General features: G+C 37.9%; 1 protein-coding gene across 4 annotated transcripts in view; it reads right to left on the bottom strand.

Moving 5' to 3' along the window:
- Window positions 1-25,460, bottom strand: part of VTI1A (vesicle transport through interaction with t-SNAREs 1A) — a 277,855-nt gene that overhangs the window by 100,101 nt on the left and 152,294 nt on the right. For 2 of the 4 annotated variants that reach the window (XM_009570579.2, XM_009570578.2), the window contains 2 exons: window positions 14,336-14,406; window positions 9,779-9,840 (listed from right to left, as the gene is read on the bottom strand). In XM_009570579.2, coding sequence (XP_009568874.2) covers window positions 9,779-9,840; window positions 14,336-14,406 — 133 coding nt within the window. Of the gene's footprint in view, window positions 1-9,767; window positions 9,841-14,335; window positions 14,407-25,460 lie in introns of all 4 variants that reach the window. The other 2 variants (XM_054071515.1, XM_054071514.1) reach the window with 1 other exon arrangement.

Raw genomic sequence — 25,460 nt, forward strand, 5'->3', positions numbered from 1 at the left:
AACCACAACGAGCTGATGTGTGAATACACCAATTTACAATGTAAATACAGGGTCCAACAATATGGGCATCTATAATGACCAAATGTGTAAACTGCATATATTGTTTTCTGATTATATCATTAAATAAAACAGATAGCTCATATTCGTCATCCACCTACAGCGGATTAAAACACAATGGTGTAATAGTCTGGTAAACTGCTAATGTGAAACATTGCTTTGTACTGGTGTTGTAATATAAATAGCTGTTCACAAACGAGGTACAAAGCCCCACGAGCAGTTAGCTTAAGGCAGCACTGAAAGAATGCCACCTTCACAACCAACACGTGTGTGCCATTCACACTGAAAACTGTGTTGGAAAAAAATTATAGCAGTGACAGAAAGCAGCAAGGAAGTTTCTCAGCGTGGATAAAGCCAACCATCTGCTTTGCAACGTTAGGCAAGACTGGACACACTTAGAATCATGTTTCTCAAACAATTCCCTATTTAAACGCATTAGTTGCAGCCATGATAATCATGTCGGAGAAACATACAGTGCTTTTTTTTTGGCTGCATAAGCATTTTTATCAGGACTATGACTTGGTAAATTAAAAATAATTTCAATATTTATTTTTATTCAAGAAGAAAAATAATCCATTAGTGTTGTAATCTTAAACCATCAGCAGATCTACTAAACAAGAAAAGATTAAGACTTTGTTCTAACTTGCAACTATTCCAAAAGCCTTATGGGTTACAGCTTAGTTAATATAGCAAAGTCCAAGCTAAACAAAAACTCTTAGGTACTAAATGCTACATAGTGAGATCCTGCAAGCTAAGCCATGTTAGCGCTCCTGGAAAAATGTTAATATTTGATCAGTGAAAAACTCCTCTGCTATGTTTTGAAACTGGAGACTACCTATATCACTTCTAATAAATCGTAGCTCCTGACTATTCAAATTCATTGACTGATTTTTCAAGTCTTCAAAAGAACCTGATTAATAAACCAATGTTAAAATATCATTTAAAAATCTGAGTTATAATCCTGATTCTAAGATTGAAGGAGCACTAGCATGGAAAACTTATTAGTTTGTCTGAAGCAAGCAGGTTTCAAGAGACTCTCCCTTGTTTACATTATTCTAGATATTTCAGAAACAACTTCAATGATTTTCAATTGATTACTTTAGAGCTACACAGACATCATAGAGAACATAAATCTCAGTGTTTATGGTAAAACGGTTTTTCTCCATCTTCCTCGTTTTGCTCTGTTTCCTCACTGACTTTTCTTTGCCTTCTTGATTAGGTTCAAATATTCCATATTAGTTAAAGAGCCCGCCAAAATCAGCAAGTTTTCATCCTTCCTTTCACCAACTAAGCTAAACAATCTGCCATTGTAAGACCACACTGTCTCATTCATGACTTTGTTATTCTTCAGACAGATGCTCAGCAGGTTAGCAATGTGTGAATATTTTTTCGGCAGATTTTAAAGGTCCAATACAACATAACTACGTGCTACCCAAGGATATAAATTCTGCTTTAGTTTTGGTCTTTCACCACAGCAGCACTAATTTATCTGCAACCAGCTCTAAGTGATCCTGGTTTTCCTTAGCATTAATTTCCCACAGTCATCATTTATGGCCTCATTTGTAAAACTACAACAACAACAAACAACACCCTCCTACCCTCCAGGTAAACTTTGCTCAAATGAAAACAAATCCTCAATAATAGGGCTATGGATGAGCAAACTATTCTCACGAGTATGACTTGCAAATTCAGGTCGTGGATATTGTGGCAGAGTTTGAGCGGCTGACTTGAGCAAAAAAAACCTTACTCACCAAATCCTGAGTTTTCTTTTGTTCCAGTTGTTGGTCAGTTAATCTCTTATGTCTCTTGAGCACAGCCAAAACTCTGACCTGCTGCTATGAGCCAGATTAAATCCTTAATCTAAAAGATTAGCTAATAAGGACAACATTTTCATATCACAGCAGTTTTAAATCAGCTTGATGACTTCATTGTTTTCTTAAAGATAAAGCCCTTGGTGTGTGATCAGAATTATGCTGGAAAGCTGAATTGACTTTGCTTTTATTAAAAGCCGATAATTTCAATCACGTGTGGCACAAAAGGTGCCAAGTGCTACTAGAAATCATAATCGCAATGCACAAAAGAGCTTCTTTACCGGATAAAGATTAACAAAGCTCCTGCAGAAACCTGACAGAAGACTAGGCAAGACAATTCTTGTTCCTGCCACTTGTTTCTAAATGCTAGATCTGTCCAAAACGCTGGTGTGTTTATGGGAGAGGATGGGAGAAATAAGTTCAAAGTTCTGATATTTGTTTGACAATATTACTGCCTTTTTCTTGAAATGTTTAGAAGCATAACAAAAAAAAAGTTAAGTCTCTGTATTTTGTTGATCTCGCTTGAGTTTCAAATGTTAATCTTAATCAGTTTCGTATAAAGTCTAGTTTTAGTCCAGATAGACAATGTCATTAAAATGATTTGATTTTGGTGTCTCTATTTGGAAAGCAAAGTGACACCTACACATGAAGCTACTGTTTGGAGAAGCTGAGCTTCCAGGATTTGCCTGTTGGAACACTATCCAAGTCTTCCACTTTTACATTCTTGAATTCTGTCTAAAGGTTTGGCTTGACAAAAACCAGAAACTATAATTTAATTCTCTACACTATTATTCATGTTCTCTAATTCTTGAAAAGTTTAGCTGAAATTTCTTTTCATGGCAGAAATCATGGGCCACGACAGAGCAGAGAAATCTCCTCAAATGCACCATCACATAAAAGCTGTCTGTCTACTCAGGAAGAAATGGGCTAAACATTAGGGAAAACCTGGAACGGTTTGATTGAAGACATGGGGAATGTTCACCGGTGCAGAGAAGGCCAGCTGAATATCTGCCAGGATTGAAACAGGGACAGTCAATCCTGCCTGAACACAAAGGGATGAACTTTTCTGAGATCACTTCCAAGATTATTCTATTTCTTTTGGTATATTTGTGGATTAAAATGAAACGACCCATATAGCAAGATGTGATGTAGATTTGACATCAGAAAATGTTACATTTAGGAATTCGTGGCTTAAACACTCCATAGTAAATGGAATGTGTAAAATTTGGCACATACTGTTCTGTGACAGTTAGAGTGTGAGTGGTGTCAAGAACAATATGATCCTTAATTTACTAACAGCCATAAGGAGTTTGACTTCATTTATTTCTGAAGAGTTGCCTCCAATTATTTCAGCAATTACCAATGTCAGCTTTTGCTAACAGTTTCCCTACTTCACCCTGCTTCGCATAAACAATCTCACCACATTCAAAATATTTTCACTACCTTCACCGTTCCTGAATATCATGTCAGAGTGAACTCATCCAACTGGAAACTACTTGTAACTATTGCAAGAAAGCACAGCACTGATTATGCTGATATAAGACATGCCTTCTCATGAAAGCGTGTCATGGGACATCTATTGTGGCTCAGACATGACAACACTGACTAGGAAATACCTTTTGTTTCACTCATGGCACTCAACCTTTTTAGGCCAGAGCTGCTTAATGGTAGTCAACATATCTCAATACAGAGAACAAACGCAAAGGGTTACATGATATTTAGCCTATTACAATGCTTTACATTCTCGCTATATGCAGTCTAGGACTAGCATGGATAATTATCCGCTGGGACACTGCTTTCCTGCAGCAACTCAAATGTGCTTTAGATAATGTTCTTTCCAGCTGTTCAGCTGGACCCAAGTAGATGGAAGGGGGGCAAATGAGACAGTAATTCCAGATGATAGAAAAGAGGGAATGGAGAGGACAGAACAAAGGCCATTGTACATTTTAAAAAGGAATGAAATAAAAGAGAATTAGAAATATTGTCCAAAGAATGCTGAGCGCCCTGCTCGTAATGGATGTAGTGCAGGCAGCATGACACGTGAACAAAAGCTTTCTAACAATCTGGAAAATAAAACAATGCTACAAAACAAATGCTTCTCTATGAATGAAGGACATATCCTTCTAAGGCCACCTAGAAGGTACAAGGACATTAAAACACTGAATTATTTTATCCCCCACACTTAAGTTATTAAAATGTAAAGATCAAAAATGATGCTGCTTTTTTTTTCTTTTTTTTTTCCCCCAGGTTTGAAGTAAACTTAACTGTGTCACTTAGGCTGCTGCAGCTGAAGGTTGGCAAAGGCTAAGATGGTATTAAACTAATCATGACTATATGCTTGCGATGTTAAAATTGGTCCTATTCTGTGAGACATTCAATTTCTTGGCATGGAATTCTCCATGTACACCGCTTGTTGTAGCTATGGTGGTCATGCAGCAGCTCAAAAGACTTCTGCAACTTCTGTGATGTATGAACTAAAAAGTATTTCTAACATTGCGTCAGAATGATTTTTCAAAAGCACTTTTGAAACAACATACACTGTCCAAGAAGGATGAATAAGGTTTATAAAATGGCTCTCAATTGATTATTAAAAATCATAAATGTATCTTACATACGTGAGATTACGTTGTACCTAAATTGAGAACAGGAAATCCATAGTGTCCCATACTATTTAAAAATTGCTGTTCAGACCTAGAGGTACATTTCCTGTTTTTTTGGTTGGACTCTTACTGATGAAGAATTCTTACCTTTGGGAATTTTGCTGACACTACATTTACATTTTCCAGATGTTTTGTCCATCATTTCAATAAAGAAACAAGGTTCCTTTTTAGAGCCAGAGACTAAGTGAGGAACGGTACTAATTAATGCCAAGGTTTAACCTGGAATAACAAGCCTTATGTTCCTTATCCAAAGACTACTTTGTGATTAGCACTACCACAAAACTTATCAGTTTCCTTTTGAGGAGATTCAACACTTCCTAACTGATAAAGATTAGTTGCATATTAAAACATAAATATGTACAATAATATAGGAAAAAAGTAATTCTATTAGGTGCTTAAAAGTCAGGATATTTTTGAAAAATAATGTTCCTATGCTGACAGTAACAAGCACTAAAATACCCTACTGGTATTTACGGTTTCCTAATATTTCTTAACAACAGAAATATTAAGGACAGGGTTTGCTCTGTAATCAGCCTTGAGCACGAAGCACAATAAAAGTTGTGTTGCTTCAAGAGATGACCTGGAATCATTCTGCCGCTCACTTCCCCCCTTATTCTGCCCCCCACGAGATAAGGGAATCGCTCCTCTAGTTGAAGTTAACCATATGCTCAAATATGTTTCTGAGTAAAGAATAAATTACTAAAATAAACAGCTGTAACTGTAAATATTCAACACAGAGCAGGTATGTTGCTACGGCATTTACTTTTCAAATCATTATTCAGTGTGGAAATATAACTTGAAGTAAAAATAGAAATATAGGTACCAAAAAGTTGCTGAAAGAAATTCTACTCAAACTTCTTTTGGCTTGAGACCAAATATGCAAAGTTCCTGCTGGAAAGAGGAATTCCTCTGCTAGCATGAAAACACGGCAAATCTAACTGTATGTTAAACTTCACTCCATATCTGCGATACGAAGACCTTTCTCCAGAAAACTGCAGAGACTCAACAGTCTCTGCTAGGATATCTGCGATAGGCTCTAGCTGAGAAGAAAATCTTTTTTATTACGGAATTTTGGGGATGGAAACAAAGATTAGTAGGGCAATAGGGGAATAAGATAACCCTCACTCTTTGTTTTGGTTTTCCTCAACAGGGACGTGACTGTCTCTACTGCTACTTTTCTGCATACAGAAATGTGGGCTTCGTAGTCAAGAGGGAAGGCAGGACAGACATAATTAACTTTTCACATTTCTAGGAGTGTGAGAATGCAAATAAAAAAGTTCTTGTGCATCCACTGCTGAGTGGCCACCTGACAAGGCCAACAGGTGGTGGTGGAGCATCCCACACTCTGTTTGAAGAATTGCTCTACACTGAATGTTATCTCAGCCTAATGATCACAGAGACCTCTTCACAACTGTTGAAGCTGTTTGAGAACAGCTGGGAATGACTGCTATCGAGGCCCAAACTCTGAAGGTCAATTCTAAAACGCGTGTTAAATCCCATCAGAGGCAATGGACACAAGTTGGATGCTAGGAAATTTCAATTAGATACCTGGAAAAATTGCTTATTTCATCTGCTTCTGGAATAGATTGCTTAGAGATGCTTCATTATCTCCCATCTTGGATGTGTTTGAAATTTGACCGGAGAAGTCACTGAGCAACTTGCCCTAATCAGACTTGCTTTGAGCAGGAGATTGGATCAGATGACCTCTAGAGGTCCCTTGCAACCTACATTGTCCTATGATTCTATGATACGTTGAAAAGTAACTGTAAGTTCCGAACTGTCCTTGAGTTCAAAAGTACAAGGAAGTTTGACTAGAAGTGATGCAAGAAGCAAGACTACCAGAATTTTCCGGGGAAGGAGTGAAGAAGCTTGATTACAAGTAGCATGGAGGGGCAGGCATTCTTTTTCTGCTTGTAGTCATATTGGTCACGCAGCTGTTGGCAAGTCATATAAGTCATCACCTGAGAGATGGAGACTTATTGCTTCATTCCTATCATGTGGAAGTATTCTCTCTGTCCCATTGGAAATAAAATTTTAAGTGTTTTATAAGAGCAGATGTGTTCATGAGCTTCTCAAAGCACCATTGACAACAATTCGGAAGACTGAAATCTTAAGATTGAAAGAGAATTTTTGGTATTAAAAAAAATCAATTCCTGGTGAACCAGACAGAATAAACAGTTATTCTGGAGGGTAACAGCTATTTTTCTAAAATATTCTTCTGCAATTTGAAGGGGGGTAGATAGGATTTATCTGCTAATTGGATAAAGATTCAAATCTACTGAAATTTTTATCTGGTTACTTCTAGGTTTGTTTGTTTCCCACTGGGCTATGCGCGGCTTGGAGAGTGTCCAAATTCTTTTATTAAAAGGTTTTCTAGGATATTGGCTTAGGATATGGGCAAAATATTGAAGATCTTTCAAAATACATTCTTTTCAGCTTCTTTTTATCACACCCTGTGCTGCACAATTCACATTGGGGTAGAAGCCAACGCATAGATGTCTGAGACAGCAGTATTGCACATGACTGCAAAAGATGCCATTTCCTCAGGTTAAAACCTATTATTTGAAAATTCTGTAAGAAAACCTACACTGATCTTCTGTTAGAGTCTCACAGTTTTAAAGTGGAGTCATAACATGTCAGGATATCCAAAGCTATACATGCACGTAAAGGGAAATGATTAATGTTGTGACATTATCAACATGCCAATATACATGTAGTAATGCCATGTTGTAACTGAAAAATACTAGTTTAATGGAATCTCATTAGGCTTATTTACAGAAAAAAAATTATGTGTACTTCATTTCAAAGTGAGAATATTTAAAAATATTTATTACAAAAATGTCCTTACCTAAATACCCCAAAACATGAGAATAATTTAGTTCTGTAGCTGTCCAAATATGTGATTTCTTAACATATTTGGCCAGATTCAGTAGAGATGCTGCTTTACCTTTCCCAGACAGTAAACCCAGAAATAGGTAGGCATTAATTTGATGCACAGGACATTAGCCTGGCATACGACTTCAAGCATATCAGCAAATACATATCATGGGAGCAGCAACTAAGCTGAACAAGGTTCAGTTTTCTGTATAATAATGACGTGAAGAACAGTCCTCCAGCATGTTTTTTTTTTATTGGTTCCAGTAATTAAGTGAGACATTGTGTTGTATGTGCTGAAGTATGCAGAAATTAGGACACAACTGCCAATCCGTGCTAATTATTTTTCTTTCAATTGTATTTATCTAATTTGCGCTGATTTCTTGGGGGCTGTGTTCTATGATTATTCCTGTGACTAAATGACATTGGGACGATGCTGAGGCTGGGATGATGCTAGAGCCTTCTACCCAACAGTAAACAAATTGAATTCACATAGGTCTTTCCATTGCACGGTTTTAAATAACATCCTAAGCATCTCCTACTGCAAGTTGGATCTACGGCGAGGCATTTCTATTGGTACATTTACCTGTGCTGGGCTTAAATCCTAACCTGCCTTTCATCTAGAAGGGTGGCTTGGCTCAATATTTTTGTTAAACAAAGAGGAAATCCAGTGCCTTTCTAACCCAGAGAAAGATGACAGCTTGGTGTTTGACTACAAAATCCTTTTGTCTGAAAAGAAGAGCCCAAGTATATTTCAGAAAGATCGTACTTTTCATTTGGCTTATGGAGCCCTTATAAACCAGGACTCCTAACTGTGATTCCCAAACACAAAACAAAGTCAAAGGTTACAGCATATGTTTTTGTTTCAGCTTCTCCAAATTACTTGCAAATGTATTCAAACACAATATGAGATACTTTATTTTATTGAAAATAACAGACTACAGGGTGCTGCAAAAAAAGCCTGAGGTACCTCAAGCATAAACATGGAAAGAATACATTGGTTTAGAAACCCATAAATCCTTATTTGAATCTGCCAACCTGAAAGCCAAGTAAAGCCCGAAAAAACTATTTTTCCTAAATGCTATGTCTGATTAAGCCATACTATTAGATGACAGCTGAACTTTAACATTAATATGATATTATTTAAATAACTGCATGATTTTTTTTTACACTAAAATGATGAATGATTTTTAGACAGCTCAATTGACATAAAGCAAGAAACCCCTTTAATGAGATTTGACAAAATGGAGACATATGCAGAATATTCGTTACAGCTCATGTTGCAGAACCCTTCCTGGGGAGACTTGGGTTTGGTTGTGTCTTTTCTTTCGTTCTTTTTTTTTTTTTATATAGTTTATTTTGATTGTCTACAGGCACTGAACCATCCCTTTCAATTGCCACTTCCTTTCTCCATGGATTTTGAATTTAGCTCGTGTCATTTACATATTACTCTTAATCACAGAATTTTATATGTTACAGTCTGGAGTTGGAATTGTAAGAAATCTGTGGAATGAAGGTATGAGGTCCAGTCATTTTAACCTTTATCAACTGGGTGTACAAAGAACTAACAAAGACATTTTTCTGAGGAGACATAACAGCAACTTAGTAAATTTTGTTCTTCATATTTTCCAAACCAAGTGACAAATCAAAACCCACTAAAACCTCTTTTTTTTTTTTTTTTTTTTTTAAATAAGCTAATTGTGGTGGCTACTTATTGGCTAGTAATTGTGGTGGCTAGTAATCATTGGATAACTCCCTCCCTGCAGTCCCATATAGATTATTAAGATGTTGCCAATTTTTCCCTTCTCTATCACTGCACTTTGATCCTGGGTACGACCTTCATAACACTGAAAGCACAGAAGAAACATGAAACAACCACAAGTCTTGACAATGCGTCTGCCCCATCTTTTCAGACAGAATTGATCATCTTTACGTTTTCTCTGTGTGCAAATCTACGCTGCCCCAAGACATCCACAAACTTTCTCACATAAAATGCAACACAGAAAAACCCTGAAAACACCTAAACCACCCAAGAATAAGGAACATGGGAAATCATCATCAAAAAGCTTAATTTTAGAGCACACACACAGAAAAAAATCCAAACCAAATACAAAAAAACATAGATGAGAATTTATTGAGCAAAGCGTAATCCCCCAGTTTACCTACAAATTCTTCTACGGCTGTGGTAAAGCTTTCTATCTAATCACGCCTGCTTCACTACCAGCATAAATTTGAAGACATTCTAGACAACAGCCTGGATAAAAAGATTCAGGTATGACAGCAAAATGCTGAGGTTCAATTAAAACTGAAAAAAAAAAAGCACGGAGGGACAGAGGCAAAAAAGATAGAGCAGAAGTGTCCCTACCTTGGCCTTACCTTCGCAACATTCCTGTCAAGATCCTGGAACTCTTCCCCAGGTTTGCATCTGTTTCTCTAAGCTGGGGAGAAAAGAGTCCCATTAAAGGCAAGAGGCAAATGTACTCCATTCCGCACAAAGGAGAAAGATTTCTAAAGTCATTGAAGTCAATCAAGTTGAGATTTAGCCCACAACAAACTCTCATGTAAGAAAACCACCGGAGCTCTGAAATTTAAAAATATTTTGTCTGGTTTTCACTATGAAACCCATAGACGATAAGACATTGATGCAACAAAGATGAATCAGGATAAAGAACAAAAGCTTTACAAATAAAGGACTGCATGTAGGATCTATATAAAATGGTACCCACAATTCCCATCGATGCGTGCATGTTTATTGGTTATGTATCTTAGCAAGGGCATCAAGGGAGGACGAGAGAGCCATGTGCTGTGTTTCTGATGCTTTACGAAATGAAACCCAGACATATCTTTCTTTCACTGCTTTTCTAAGATGGTAGTTTAAAGAAAAAGCTGTAATACGGAACAATGTGCCTTTAGTGATTCTGTGTAAAAGAAATATGCTCTTGCCCCTTAAATACAAAACTTGTACTGACCTTACAGCAGCCACCACCGGGATGGATGCCCAAATACTTTGTGAGCAGTATACAGCATGTACATAGGGCATAGCTATACCATATATATTTTTGCATGTCACTCACTGAAAATAACAATTTTTAGTAGTTCATTAGAACACAGGGAACCTACATTTACAGCTAAACTTGATTAGCTGACCTGTTCTATAGCTCTCTCAAATATCTGGCAAAATAGGTAAAAGCACAACAATAGAAAATGAAACTGGGGAGATGAAAACGTATGAAGCAAATGAACATTATATTAAAAAAGAGCAATTATTTTTATTGTTCTTTAACAGAGATTAAAAAATTCCTTCTATTTTAGTGTTCAGACTCCCACACAACAACGTCTAAAAATGAGGAAGTACACCGAGAGAACAGAGTTACAGTCCTATTGCCTCTTTTGCTACTGAGAGTTGAAGAAGAGGCGTCTGGACTTTTTAGAAATCTCAGAGCCAGTGGGAGATCAAAATCTACTGTGAATGATAATTGAATGATTGCCAGCTACGAAATAGCAGGGACCGCTGTTTATCAACATGCCCTGAAACACAGCTGTGTGTACATACATAAAAACATTCTTCTCCTTATGAAAGCTGAATATTTACCTCTTCATTATCAAATCAGATCGAAAGGACTACCTGACTTATTGACTTCTTACTGTAGAAACTTTGTTATAGAAGACAAAACGCATCCTGTGTCATGAATCCATCAAAACAGTAACACTGCTAAGAAAAGTGGCAGTCTTCCAATAACAAAGCACCTTCGCTATAACAAACCACTATTAAAAATCTTGCATATTTGCATAGTAGCAATATTAAACCCAATTTCTATTCTGGAGCCCAATACTGTAAATAGTTGCTGCCAGATTTAATGTTTATTACTGAAATCGGTAGTTGTGATCAATAACACATAACCTTTTTGTATAAATTTCCTCCTTGTTCTTGTAAAAGGTATTAAGGCAATGCCAAGTAGAAGCTGGGACTGGATACCACCATCCACGACTTGCTCTTAGCAATATCACATTCAGTGGGAAGGCTCGGAATGACTCTCAGATCTCTGTAATTATGTGCCATGATGGAACAAAGACGAGCATTATATTCCAGGGAGGCTATTCCTTCATTTTTTCCTGATTCATCTAGACAATTCAAGCTCCAGAAAAGCAGTTTAGCACAGTTTGACACAAGTAACAGAAGAAAAAGCGTCACAATAATTTTTAAAAGGCTCATTAAAAAGCCAAGCCCCTATCTGTGCTAGAAGGGAATCTGAAGTACAAATGTATGCTTTACATCCGTCTTTTATTATTCATAAAGATGCATTTAACACTTGGGGCTTCTCCTCCCTTTTCACAGAAAAGTAACGCTTGCCTTTTTACCATTACGTGTTTGATCCTAACTTTCCTCTATTGCTGCAGGATTCTACCTGACAGCTAGAATCAGTACTGATAGTTAGGAAGGGGAAGCTGAATCTTAGAGGTTTGACAAACTCCTCTAAGTAAGATGACCTCATATTTTTATAGTAATAAAAACCCCTACAAAATAAGCAAAAGAAATGTTAGAAAAGAAACAAACTCGTACACACACAGTTGGAAGATATCTAACTACCCTCCAGGAGAACACTAAAAAACCCCACCTTTTCTTCCTGCACTGGCAGAAAAAACAACATAAAGATTTTCAAACTGTAAGTTTGCTTTTATTTAAAGCTGAAATATCTGATGGTACTTCTTCCATCAATTCTTTATCAACAGCAGTGCAGTGCGGAAGCCAAAGAACCAGTGCCTTGGAAACCTGTTAAATGGCACATGGTGGCCCTTCCTTGTTTCACAGAACTGCTGTAGTGAAAACCTGTTGAAAGATGCTTCAACATTAGCAATGGCAAATCTACAGAGTGTTTAAGAAAGCTTTTAAGACAGAATATTAAGAATAATAATGAGAAAGGAAGGAAGATGAACAAGATGCTGATGTAGACATTTTGTCTGCCTTAGACACATTTTAATTTGAGGTTTTCCTAAAAAATGTGGCATCTTTTAAAACCTTTATGCTGCAGTTAACCTATTCTACTCTTGTAGTAGAGCTTTTATCCTTTCTCTTTGGCTTTAAAAAAGTACTTTAGAGAATTCCTCTTCACAACTGTTATTACACATGTATTTTGCACTGCACAAGATCTTCAATTATTTGAAACAGTACTAGCTATGTCTTGCACTTTTTTTCATTCAAATGTTTTACTCTACAGACAGGAAAAATCATATATGTAAATGTAACTAAACTGTAGAGACACGAACTCATTTAAATTTTGCTCACAAGAAAACCGTCCTAATTTTCGCAACGTTGAACTAAGAACTGACCACCACATTCAAGCGCTGACATTTGACTTTCAGAAGACAAGTTTCTTCCCTGGTTGGTTAGACAATAACTCTGTGTATTCAGCGTAAAGCTATTACGCATTGACAGAGCACCCTCTGTCCTGGTCTTTAAAAAAATCTCTACAAAATGGAAAACTTGCCAAGTTATCCAAGATCATCCCTGACTGTACGTCTGACTATATAGACAGCTGGGACAGATGCACTCGTGTGGCTCCACTGGAGAATGGTTAAGTGGCATATGATAAAAACTTCAATTTTGAGATCTTCCATTTATGACAAGAGGACTTTCATTGAACTGTGATGGGATACATCTTCCTAGAATGCCCTTATTTTTAATCTTGCTCCTTGTAGCTTACAGGTTTTGCCATCAAAGAAACTTGTTCTTCAGGCAGAAAGCACAGAAAAGGAAAAGTTATGCTACAAATGAAGTGTACACAGAGTCATCAGAACTACGCTCCCTCTTGCCTGAGGATTTTTAGGATCATCAGAAAGGGATCCACGCTATTCATCTCCATCGCCCAGGTTTAACTGCTGCAGCCAGAAATAGAAAAGCATCTCAGACTCAGCAGTCACCAGGGATGTAAGGAGTGGGGATGAAATAAGATACAAAGTTGCCTGAACAACACTTGGTAAATGTTCACAATCCTTAGTCACATTTAATGATTTAGTTATACTTAATGTTTTAAAGTAGCTAATGCCCTGCACTTCAGAAAGCAAGTGGCATAGCCGACAGAAAATGCCTCCTTAAAGCTGTCATATGAGCTTAACAATCAAAGTTCTCCAGGTAAAGAAACTCCCTGGGGCATATAAAGGAGTTTTCTCAAGTGGCACTGGTCAGCTAGAGGCCTCTAAAAGGACTTGGCTTTGTCAAAATTGGACAGTCTGAAATGTATCCCATCAACATGTCATGGACAGAAAGTCATAGGCACAGTCAACCCTGGTTCTATAAGAAGAAATCAGCACCAGGGAGGCCAATTTCTAAGACTGAAGTTCAGAGAAGTTGTACGCATTCAATGGGAGGGGCTTACGGAAACCCTCATTAACTCTGATGAGCACAGTTTATTCCTATGGACATAACCTAAGCCAAAAATGACGTAGATATGTTATCTCGACTACAGTGACAGGGCAGGAGTGTTAAGACATCACTGCCTAAGGAAGCATGGAACTGCCTAAGGAAGCAATCATTAGCATTTGCAGCTACAAAGGGTAAGGCTGATCAACTATTAGAACCTAAGTTAAGATACTAATCTTCGTTTCGCTGAAAGCCTAAGAAGTCATTGCAATGGATAGCATAACAAGTCCTTTCAAAGGACAAAACCCAAACTCAACTGCAATGTTACTGAAGGAAAGCTTGCTTCCAACAGCGGGTTTGGCAACATCGGTGTGACTACCCATAGGAGAGGTTCTGCAGGACTGAGCCCATATGAGACACTTCTTAAGTGCTTTGCTGCAGATGGTGATTATATCTCACAATAGCAACTGATTTATCTAAAACTGGTCGAGACACTGGGTTATTTTTGGATGCAGAGAGAACTTGCTCAAAGCAAATAAAATCCAAGACTAGCAATTACTTATTATCGAACTTACCCTTTCCCGAGCACGCTGGATCTTCTCTCTGTCATGGCTGAGGTTTTCCAGCATCTCCTGTCCAATCTGTTCTGCATTAACAAATTAAAATGTAAATCATGAAAAACATAGCTCATGACTGCAAGGACTCAAAATGCCAGGTTAGATTGTAACAGGAGCACTCAATACATGTGGTAGTCTAATCACTCCTCCTAACTGCAAAGAGGAAGACACCATCATACTAAATTTCAAGTTTTTCAGGCAACGTAAAACTGAAGAAGCAACAACCAAGCCTGAAGTTGACTCCCTGCGATCTCTTGAGGTTGTCTAGGCCCTAGGAACCGATGCTGGACTTCAGTCTGTGAAATAAAAGCAAGAAGACTTTCAGTCTTGCTCGAAGTGCTGGGTGTTCATACCTCCCACACATTCCTTAAGCCTTCTCCTTGTCTTATAAACAAAGTCAGAAAGCCTTTGTTAAAACACTGGTCACCCTTACACCTCTAAAGACACTGAGAAGTCATACTAGAAAAAATCCTTTCTCTGTGCTTCTCGGCTTTTGTCACTGATGCTTAAATAAACGCTATTTCAGGCACAGCTCGGTTACTGGTGTCTATTTTGCCCCATCGTGGACTATTTCTGGTGAGCTTGGAGATCTGCCTTAATGTATCTCCTGACTTTTTTAACAGCAGACATATACATTAATCTATCGTCATCATCATTCATTTACACAGGGGTTGTTTGCTTCCACGGCTTATGCTGAACCAAAGGCTGCAAAATTATAGCAGGGAGGCCTCAAGACATGGTACAAAGACATGAGAAGATGCCAAAACTTTACTCTTCAAACAGTTTCAGTCAAATGTTCCTCTTACGCTGAAATATTAGCAGCAAGGATAGAGAAGAGATTTTAATCTTCAAAGCTTTATAGAAACATTAAGAAACCCTCCTTGTATTTCCCTGAAGGAGAAAAATAAGTTAAATCATTCCCATTTTACAGATGGGGAAACAGGCACAAGGAGTGGAAGCAGCTGTAGCTTGCCTCAGGACACAGCACAGGTGAGACAACCAGCGTTTCTGCACACGTTCATTTAGGCTTCTTAGCCAGCCTGCCACAGATATGCACTAACACTGAGTAAAACTACAAAAACATCATTTTTTTTTTTTCATAAACAGCGCAGATCATACCTTACTTTTGTTGTGGTGAATGAGTGGGATCTTAAAATGTCATTATTTGAGGGACCTCGGAAAAATGAGTCAGTAAAAATTCACCAATATGTTACCAGAGCAAGCACGACTATTCTTTACTGGGTTTTTTTAGTCCATTTTCAGGAAACAATCCAAAGCAGAATCACCTCCAACTTGAAAAATTTGAGAGAAGCATTTTTTTTTTCCCCTAAATTCATTTAACAAAAGGTATGCACTCGCCAGATAAAGTTTAAGGAAATTCATTACATATACATTTCTCTTTCTGTCGCCAAGTACAGTACAAGTAAGATAAATATTTCCTCAGATATCTGACCACAAATTGACACCCTCATTATACTATCTTGTCCCTCTTGGCTTGCTGCTCTTTACTTTTAGCTGTATATACAATGCCTCCCAAAGGTGAAATGTGGTAAGATATGTGGTTATTGAGTTAAAAAAAGCTGTAAGGTGCAGTACAGCCATACAGATGGTAGTCCAGGTGAGCTACTCAAGACAGAGCTTTGCCTACGTTTGCATGTCAAAGAACTTACTGGATGAAACTATACTGAGCTCATTCCTCATCAAAGCACTCAAAATACTGTAATGCACAAACAGGTACACGCATTCATTCATTATAACCTGAAGGAGAAAAAACAAAGCAAAATCCCTCATAAATAAAGAGGAAAAAAAAATCAACAAATTACTAACCAAGTAGCATGAGGTGGAAGGATAACAAATATTTATTGCTAAAAATTACACGTATGTTTGCACAGGCATAAAGGGGTACGAGGAGAAGATTTTCCTTCAAAGGCATAACTTCAATGGCTAAAATGGCTTGGTATTTCACAATCGGAGCTAAAAAATATCCTTATAGGAAACAGCTCTATTTTTATTAGACCAATTTTAAGCAAGTTACTGTGAGGTTTTTTTTTCATCTTCTTCCTGTCACTGGCAAGTTCACACTCCTAGCTTTTTATAATGATTGAGTTTATTTTCCAACCATCAATGTGACAGCAGCATCAACTGTAAGTGAGGGTAAAACACCGTCACTTTGACGAATAGTGTATTTTCCTCTCATTGTCGATGACTGAAGACATCAATAAATAAGGAAGGAGAGCATGTCAGCCAGAATATCACAGAATGAATTGTTGATATGACACTTAGGGATTAAACTTTCAGCCATGAGGTTCAACCTAGCAGAGGGGTCTGAGAACTGAGATAGTTGCGTTTCTTCCCAGCAGCCTCTATAGATAAATAATTGGATGGATCATCAATTTTACAGGAGCAGCTTTACTCTACATGCACTTTAGTTGATGATCTTTGGCCTTTTTTGGGCTAAAATAACAACATAAGTTGAACAAAGAGACAAAACGGAGGTAACATAATCTCACAATAAGTTTGCAAACATAAATTGATGCCTTTATCCACAGATCCTCTTCATATCCTTGTTCTACTTGGAAAATTCACTGATGACAGTGAAACTTGATTTTTAGCTGGAAGGTCAAGACAGTCAAACAAAAAATATTAATAAATAAAGAAAATACAGACTTAGAAATCGCATGAAGACATGGCTCCTCACTTGTGAAAACTGAAGGTGCCCAGGACTGGGAAAACAAGTAACATTAGCTCACAATACAGCTAATTACCAGCTTGATATCATTGCTATCTGCTTGCTATAACTTTTCAAGTTTCCCCATGACTCTGTTGTTTTCCTGCCAGTTGAAACCTTCATCTGTGAGGCAGATTCATGCTTTTAGTGCAACAGTGCTGTATAGATCTTTCCAGGCTACTTATAATGCAAACCATTGACGACGCTACTAGTTATGTGAAAAGGTCATGTTTCTAAGATATCCTGTAGTGCAGATGCATGAATTAAGACCAATGCATAAACTGAAGGGTGTTGCATATTACCAGTAATGGTGTTATTTCCACAGAATCTTAACGACGTCAATTATTTGGGGATTACCCCATCTTTTTAGTCGGTATGTACCGACAATGTTTAGTATAGTGCAGTCCCAAGTCCTCAAAAGACTGTGTGGTGCTGCCTCTTCTAACAGAAATTCCCAAAGAGATGCATACAATGATGTGCTAAAATTACAGCTAAACTATGAGATGCAGAAGGGTGAATGCATTTACATCGGTATTATCTATGTACTGACAGAGGGCAGGAATATTCGATATAGCAATTATCTCAGTCTTCAACAACGCAGTGATGAATAGAAAATACTGGAAAAGTACATAGCTTAAGATTAACAAGCATCAGCCTTAAAGGGTGAATGCTAAAATTCACAGCTCTAAAAGTACTCCACCTTATAAGTGTTTGAACAAGGGGTGGGAAATCAGCCTCTTCAGTGCGGAATACTTCAATAGCATTATGTGTGGGACCAGTACAAATGGTGCCTGCTTCTATGAGACTGTTACTCAAAAAACCCCCCATTTCTGACTGTAAAACACTGAACCTAATTAGAAGAATGAAGGTGCTTTCCCCAACTGACAAAGAAACAACCCCCCCAAAACCACAACAAATACAAACCCAACTTCCCTCTTCACATGTGCAAGAATTGGCACGTGGTTTTCAACTTTTATACTGAGATACACCCAACAGACAATGATGGCTTCTAATGACATATCACACCCCTGAATACGCCCTTACTTTGGATTTTGCCTGTATCATACATGTAGCATTTATTTGTATGTACAATTCATTATTTAATACTTTTTCCACAAAGCTTGATTTCTAACACCTACACATGTATCGAGGATGCAAAATAAGTTGTGCATGACCAGTTTTTCTTTTTCCATCCAGTCATTTAAATATTTATTTACATCACCAGCTAAACTGATTTTGAAAGAGCTTCTTCTAATCATTCAAGTCAATAATAATTTTTTCCCTTAAGAATGGCTAATAAGTTTACTCAAGAGACAGGAAAGATACAGAATGAGCCTCTCTAGGCTTTTGGATAAATAAACATTCATTTTTATGAATTTTGAAGACAGAGTCCCTATTTTTCTTTCATATAAAAAATAATCCAACAAAATTTAGATTTTAGGAGGCTGAGATAAATCATCAACAGCAGTTTCTGAAAAAAAAACCCCTCGCTATAAAGTGTTAAAAGCTAATTCTTTAGAGGTGACAGCAAGCAGATTTACAGAGTTAGAAAATATACATTGCAGGAGTTAGAAGAATTCAGGCTTGAGTCAAATGCTTTATGCTTCTGACAGCAGAAAGTTAATAAAGAAAGTGATGACATATCTTTAAGTGTAGGGACACAGGTATAAGTCCTATAAATTTACAAATTCACAGCTGATATATGTTTACATTGAACAGCCAATATAATTAGAGACAGAAGGATTTAGATTATTAAAGTTATTAAACAACAAGTCCAGGTTAATGCAGATAAATGAAGGATAATAAAATAGCTATAAGCCAATGGAGAAACAATATGTAGTGCATTAATAGAACCGTGAAACATGAGAGATGGTGCTCAAATGCCTCGAGAATCTGCCACAGAGAAGCTAATCTGCAAGCCGCTAAGTGGTAACTTAACGTAAAATAAAATTAGCTACATGCTGTAGGGGCTCCTTGGCCTCTCCAGTGGGAGCAAACGCCGTACCAGCAGAAAGCACCCTGAGAGTCAACAGCATGTACTGAGGACATCCAACACTTCCAGAGCTGTCAGAAGTTCAGTTGCAAGAGAGGATAAAACAAGTTGCCCAGTGTCACTGCGAAAGCAAAATACACCTAAAAATACGTCCCAAGCCTCCAAAGTCCAAGATGTCCACCAAAGTTAAAATACAAACATTTTTCAATTGAAAAAAAGGTCCCTATAAGCTATAATGGATGTTCATGAAATTATTTTCATTGGCCAACAGCAAAAGGGGTCTGTTGATCCTGAGGTCAAGGAAACCAGAAAGAAAAACATCCGGAACACCTAATCAGAATTCAGGCTTTGTGCTTTGTTCAAAATAAGGAAGAAAAGGTATTTGAGGAAGATGCCACATGCTTTTAAGAACAAACTGAGAGCATTTCATAACCAACACCTCCCATGGTCCAGGCCTATTCTGTCCTTTCCCCGGAAAAAAAAAAGTCAGATGAGTGAGAAGAAAATAGGGAAAAGAAAGAAGAATGAAGATACATGACAAGACCTAGTAACTTCCCCTTCAGAAGCTTTTTCTTTTTCTAAGGTTTCATACCTTTTCTGAAATCCTAACTTACATCAATCTGCTGGTATAAAACTACTTATTTCTCACTAACTGATATATTTTTTCTGTCTACTCCCGTTACCCATCTATCTGAGCTCCCTTACTAACATCCTCACAGCAACATTCACAGGAGGTGGCAGACTTTGATTCTTGTGAGCGCTTGTCTACATTGAAGTCCAGCCACTGTTCTAGCCATGCACCAGCTCAGCAATGCTCATCGCTCCAAATTCCTCCCTTCGTGTCTTCTTTTCTAATTCCCTTCCTTTAAAAAAAGTTCTAAGGCAAAAGAAATCCTTCCTTAGTGCATCAATAAGTAAACAACTTTCTACCCCCATTTCAATCACTCGTGTAAGTGAAGCTGTGAACCACCCCTCAGTATCTCCTTTTCCTACTACTTTAAGTGCTGTCAGGTTGGAAGAAGTCCCTGCTTGCTCTGAGCTTGGTGCAGGGAACGGATGCTGCTTCATCACAGTGCTCTCAATCTTGAACTTTTCTGAAAGTGATTTAGCAGCAAAGAGTATCAACAATCCTGATAGAAACTAAATTAAGTTGCAGTAACAGACTCTTCAAAACTCGAGCCACAAACCATCACACTTGAATAAACCCATGACTCCAAACAGCACCAAGATGGAACAACAGCGATCTTTGGTTTGTCTAAGGCTGGATTCATAACCGTAATTTAATAAAAAATGCTCCACCGTCTACCAAGTTTGTTATAAACTCAAAGCAGTGTAAATAATTATTTTGGACCCTGCAGTACTGGTTATTTCAAAGTCTCAAAATGCGTAGGCAGAGAGTTGGCAACTTAGCGTCCTGCATTCAGCAGCTCGAGGCTCATAAACTTGACCCTACCTCTATAGCTGATTTACTCTTAAAGCAATAAATGCACTTCAACACACAGATTTGAGTGCAGAACAGATGAGACAGACTATTAGCCAACAAGCAAACAGAAAACAAAGTTACATTAGGTTTTCAAAAGAAAAGAAAACGTTTTGAAATATGTTTTAAAATTGAAGGGTGGAGCAAGAGATTTTTTCCAAACTTATTTAACTAGACAAAACTGCAGCGTATGACATTTAAACAGTACAAAGACGAAGAACAAAGTCTGCTAGTTATATCTGTAAGCACTGGAACCATTTTATATATTTTTAAACTTATTCTTCATGACCCATTTACATAAATGGGTCTTGAAGGATAAAACTTATCAATAGGAACAAGGTCTTTGCAGTACCTCAGTTTCTGGATGTAAGAAAATCTATAAGAACAAGGCCATCCTTCAACTGTTTCAACCTGAGAAATGGCTCCTTGAACCAATAAAGCAACGTCAACAAATGAAAACCAAGCCAGAACCAAATAAAAAGACATTTGGGTTTGTTCAGGTTTCTCCCAACATCCCGACGTACCAGATTTATCCTGAAACCACAGACAGATTAGAAAGTCAGGGAAGCTGGCAACACAAGTGAAAAGTCCATGCTTGTTTGATCTTTAATGCTTCCACAGACCTAAAGAGTGCTTTAACCTTTCTTGCACTGTTCAGCAATACATTTTAAATGTGAATGGAACTATCTCCTGCTGTATTCACATTCATATTTAAACAATGAAAAATAGATAAAAAAATAGTGTCCAGACATTAGAAAAATAAAACAAACCAAGAGGATGATTAATAAATAATGCTTAAAATCATTGACCAAAAAGTGTAGCAGTCTGTGAAAAAATAAAGCATTCTGAAAACAATATATATATATATATAAAAAAAAATATGTATATATATAAACTTTCTTAAATATCAGAAAGCCCACAAAGCAGGTGAATAGCTCAGCAACCTCGAAACCGGCTTCGGTGCAACTCATTCTTTGAATACGAATTAGCAATGGGTAATCGCAGCATATTTATGAGGTCTTTTGCCTGGTCCTTTTCTCCAGTGAATGCTGTATTATTCATTGCGTGTGCCCTGACCCCAGTGCGCTCCTGTTCTGACAAATCATACTTGATTAAGACAAATCTTTATTAGTTAGCTAGTCAACTTCCCCATTTATCATTTGCAAATCCCATTCTCCTTTTCGGGTACAGTAAAAGTAACTGAAACCATTTTTTGTCCATATTAAATGAAATGCTTGTTACACACAGTAAGTGCAAACAGAAGCCTACAAGTCAGTAATAGATGATAAAACAAAGGTTTAACAGGCATAAATTACAAATGTGGCAAAACACTAACACAATAGCTCACTTGAGATAGGCTGAAGAAACATTAATTAGCTCATCCTTTCAACGTTTCCCATTTTCCCACCACCTAAATCTCTCAAAACTTAAATGCCAGTAAAAGAACCGTATTGCAATGCTGGAGGCTGAAAGTATCGAGGTTTAAAAAATAATAACAAAGAAATTGCTGAGGAAAGATATTGTTCGAGGTTTCTACCAAAACCAAAATCATCTTTTAAAAGTTGATTTATAAAGGATGCAAAATGAATTCAAAATTATTCATGAAGCTTTATTTTCCCCTGAAAATGCAGTATCTCTCCAAAGAAGTGGCAATTTGGAGAGGGGAAAAAATCCTTTCAAGACCCTGTTAGTTTATTCAGTGGGTAATTTACAACTAGAAAACCATGTGTTTTCTAATGCACATCAATTTTGTCATGATAGTGGTTTTGCTCGCAAAGAAGGATGTTTCTTCTATCGGGACTCTGGAGATCTGAAGCTGCTACTTAGGGACGGAGGGACAATAAGCATAGGGAAGGGATAGTCCATAGCTTACTCGAGTGGCCGTAGTTCAAGTTCCAGCTCTGTCCCAGAATTTTTTTCTGGCCTCTGAAGGGATCTCTAGGTAATGCTCACTTAGCTGGATTTTTAATAGTTGGACTTAATGATCTTAAAGGTCTTTTCCAACTGAAATGATTCTATGATTCTATGATTCTCTGCTATGTCTGGTGAAGTTTAGTAGTTTGCATATTTTATTACATTTTGAATTTTGGTTTTACACGTAATGATATTTATACAAACGGATTACAAATCATGTTAATTTGAAATTAACACTAATTTTAAAAACTTCCACTTAAAGAATAAAACATCAACATAACCATCTCTGTGCTGCTTACACTGCATGTTTCTTGTGGACTCTTGTCTTCCTCCACTTAAGCTTTCCTATCTGAAGCTATTTTTCCTTTGTTCATATTTTTATTCTCACCCTGTAGGGCCAATGTAGCTATGGATGCTGCTCCTTCTCCACACTCATGAGCTAAGTGCCAGTTATTTCCATCAGCGATGCTGCCTTTGGTTATGCAGAGTAATGCTGAGAAAACCACTACGTCAATAAACCCACAGGATGGGAACAGAGGGAACGATGAAAAACACCCAATGGCCTGGCAAATCATTGTTATCAGGAGATATAGAAGAAGGAAAGAATCCAGAGGGATTTTCAAATCCAAGCCGAGTTTGCAGGGATATGTATATTCTTTAAAAAATAAATTAAAAATCCTCTACTCTTGTACTTCTCAAGCAAAGATATTTCTTCTGGAAATTGCTGTGATGGAAATATAGACTTTTCCATGACACATCTTTTATAGCACTTCTCAGAGCAGAATTGTATTTTAAGGTTAACTAAGTTAAGCTTTTCAGACGGTGTAAGACATAGACTTACGTGGGGCCTCTACTGCAGGTAGACATGATTGGTTTCTCAGGAATGCCTGCAAAGATGAATTGCTGCAAAACCTGACTTTTCAGTAAGCAACCAAGATGAAAAGTGTGATTTCTGCTGATGGAAGAACTCAGCAACACTTACCGATGCTTCTGGCATCTCAACATTAGACTACCACTATGTGGTTTAAATTGGGGCAAACCTGGAGACTTCTAAACACAAAGTGCTCCAGGACAAAGGAGCTACTGCACAGAACAGCAGTTTTTGCTTCGAGTGTTCTGAAGCAGCTGCCTGCAGTGCTCCAAGTGCCAGTCCAGCTACTGGACATGAACTTCCGAGTCCTCAGGATTACCAGAGAGACTGCTTCTCTCTGTTGGGTGTCGCTTGAATTGCAGCCAGCAGAGACACAGGCACTGGAGGTGCCATGAAGCAGCAGCAGCTGAACGCTCTTTGTCATCTCTTGGATCACATCTCCCTTCTCTCCTGGTCTGCCAGACCTCAGACACGTCAGCACGCCGGATGCGAAACTGCAGTACTTAAAGGGGGCTCCAGGAAAGCTGGGGAGGGGCTCTTTATCAGGGAGTGCAGAGATATAAGGGGGAACAGTTTTCAGCTGAAAGAGGGGAGATTTAGATTAGATATTAGAAAGAATTGTTTTCCTGTGAGGGTGGTGAGGCCCTGGCCCAGGTTGCCCAGAGCGGCGGTGGCTGCTCCATCTCTGGAGGTGTTCCAGGCCAGGTTGGATGGGGCTTGGAGCCCCCGATCCAGTGGGAGGTGTTCCTGCCCATGGCAGGGGGGTTGGAACTGGATGGGCTTTGAGGTCCCTTCCAACCCAAACCATTCTATGATTCTATGATTTTACGACGTGCTGCCAAAGACATCAGGTAGTTTGCTGTGGGATGTAATCAAAAAATTTCGTAGGACTTGCTGGCAGGCTGCTGTTCACATTTATCTGTGCCGATGTTTTCTATGCTGCAGACAGAACAAATTAAGTACATTTTCCTTTGCTGTAGCTATTTTTCTATATTTCTAGAGGACCAACACGAGCACAACAGCATGCCCAGCAGCCCGGAGCCTGTCACAGTAAAGAGAGAAGTCCCTGGATTTTCTGTCATGCTCAAAGATCAAGAACACAGGGGGCCCAAGGTCAGATCTGGGAAAGGACCAGGACTGCTGGGTTCTGTATTCGAAATGAAAGGCATGCCACCTATGGGCAGGTACCACGGAGCCAACCATCCTCTGATGTTACATACCTGCACTAACGGCCATTTTCACATATTATTGCTGTTTTGGATGCCAGTGAAAAAAAAATAAATAAATTGATCTTTCTGAAAATTCTTGAAGTAGTCTTTAATGTTGCAAGACAGGGACTCCAGAGAACACAATTATATCACTGACTCAGGCACTACTGCACACCTGGTAAATACTTGTGCCTGTTTCCCTGTATCGAAAACAGGTGTGAAGGGATCTACAGTGGCAGAACACAATATCTATCATTAAAAGGATTGGATTCCTGTGGAAGGCACTCAAATATCGCACTTAGCATCTTATATATTGATTTTCATTACAAGTACTGGTTTGAATATTATTTTAATTGAAAAAAACAATATTAGAAATTATTTTTAAAATGAAATCTGGAGTGGCACACTCTCAACTACAGGACAGTATGTTTAATCTCATAAAGGATTTCCACATTATTTGAGCATCAAATATTATTAGCCCATGATCAACTGAATTAGTAAATTATTGCAGGATGACATTTTAATGCAAACACCCAGTTTACAGACATAACTTTGCTGGAAATTCTCAAGAAGTGTTAAACCGATGTCAGTGTCTCAGTAATTTCGCAGTTTAAAAACAGTTAGAAATGTAATGACTACACTGCACTTGATTAAAGCATTTACAGCTCTAATCAAAAACTGACAGCAAGATCAAAGATGTTAACTTAAATCTCTCTTCTAATTATGTTTAAAATGCCACACCTCAGGCCTGTCTCTCCTCTTCTTTTTCAAACCAAATTCTGCTTAAGAAAGATCTAACACTTCTTAACAGTTCATTATCCAATAAAACTATTCAAAGCTTAAAAGCAATCTACACAATTAGTCAGGACCTCAGGGAGTCCACCGGTAG

This window comes from Cuculus canorus, chromosome 7, assembly GCF_017976375.1.
Source record: "Cuculus canorus isolate bCucCan1 chromosome 7, bCucCan1.pri, whole genome shotgun sequence".
Taxonomy (NCBI): Eukaryota; Metazoa; Chordata; class Aves; order Cuculiformes; family Cuculidae; genus Cuculus; species Cuculus canorus.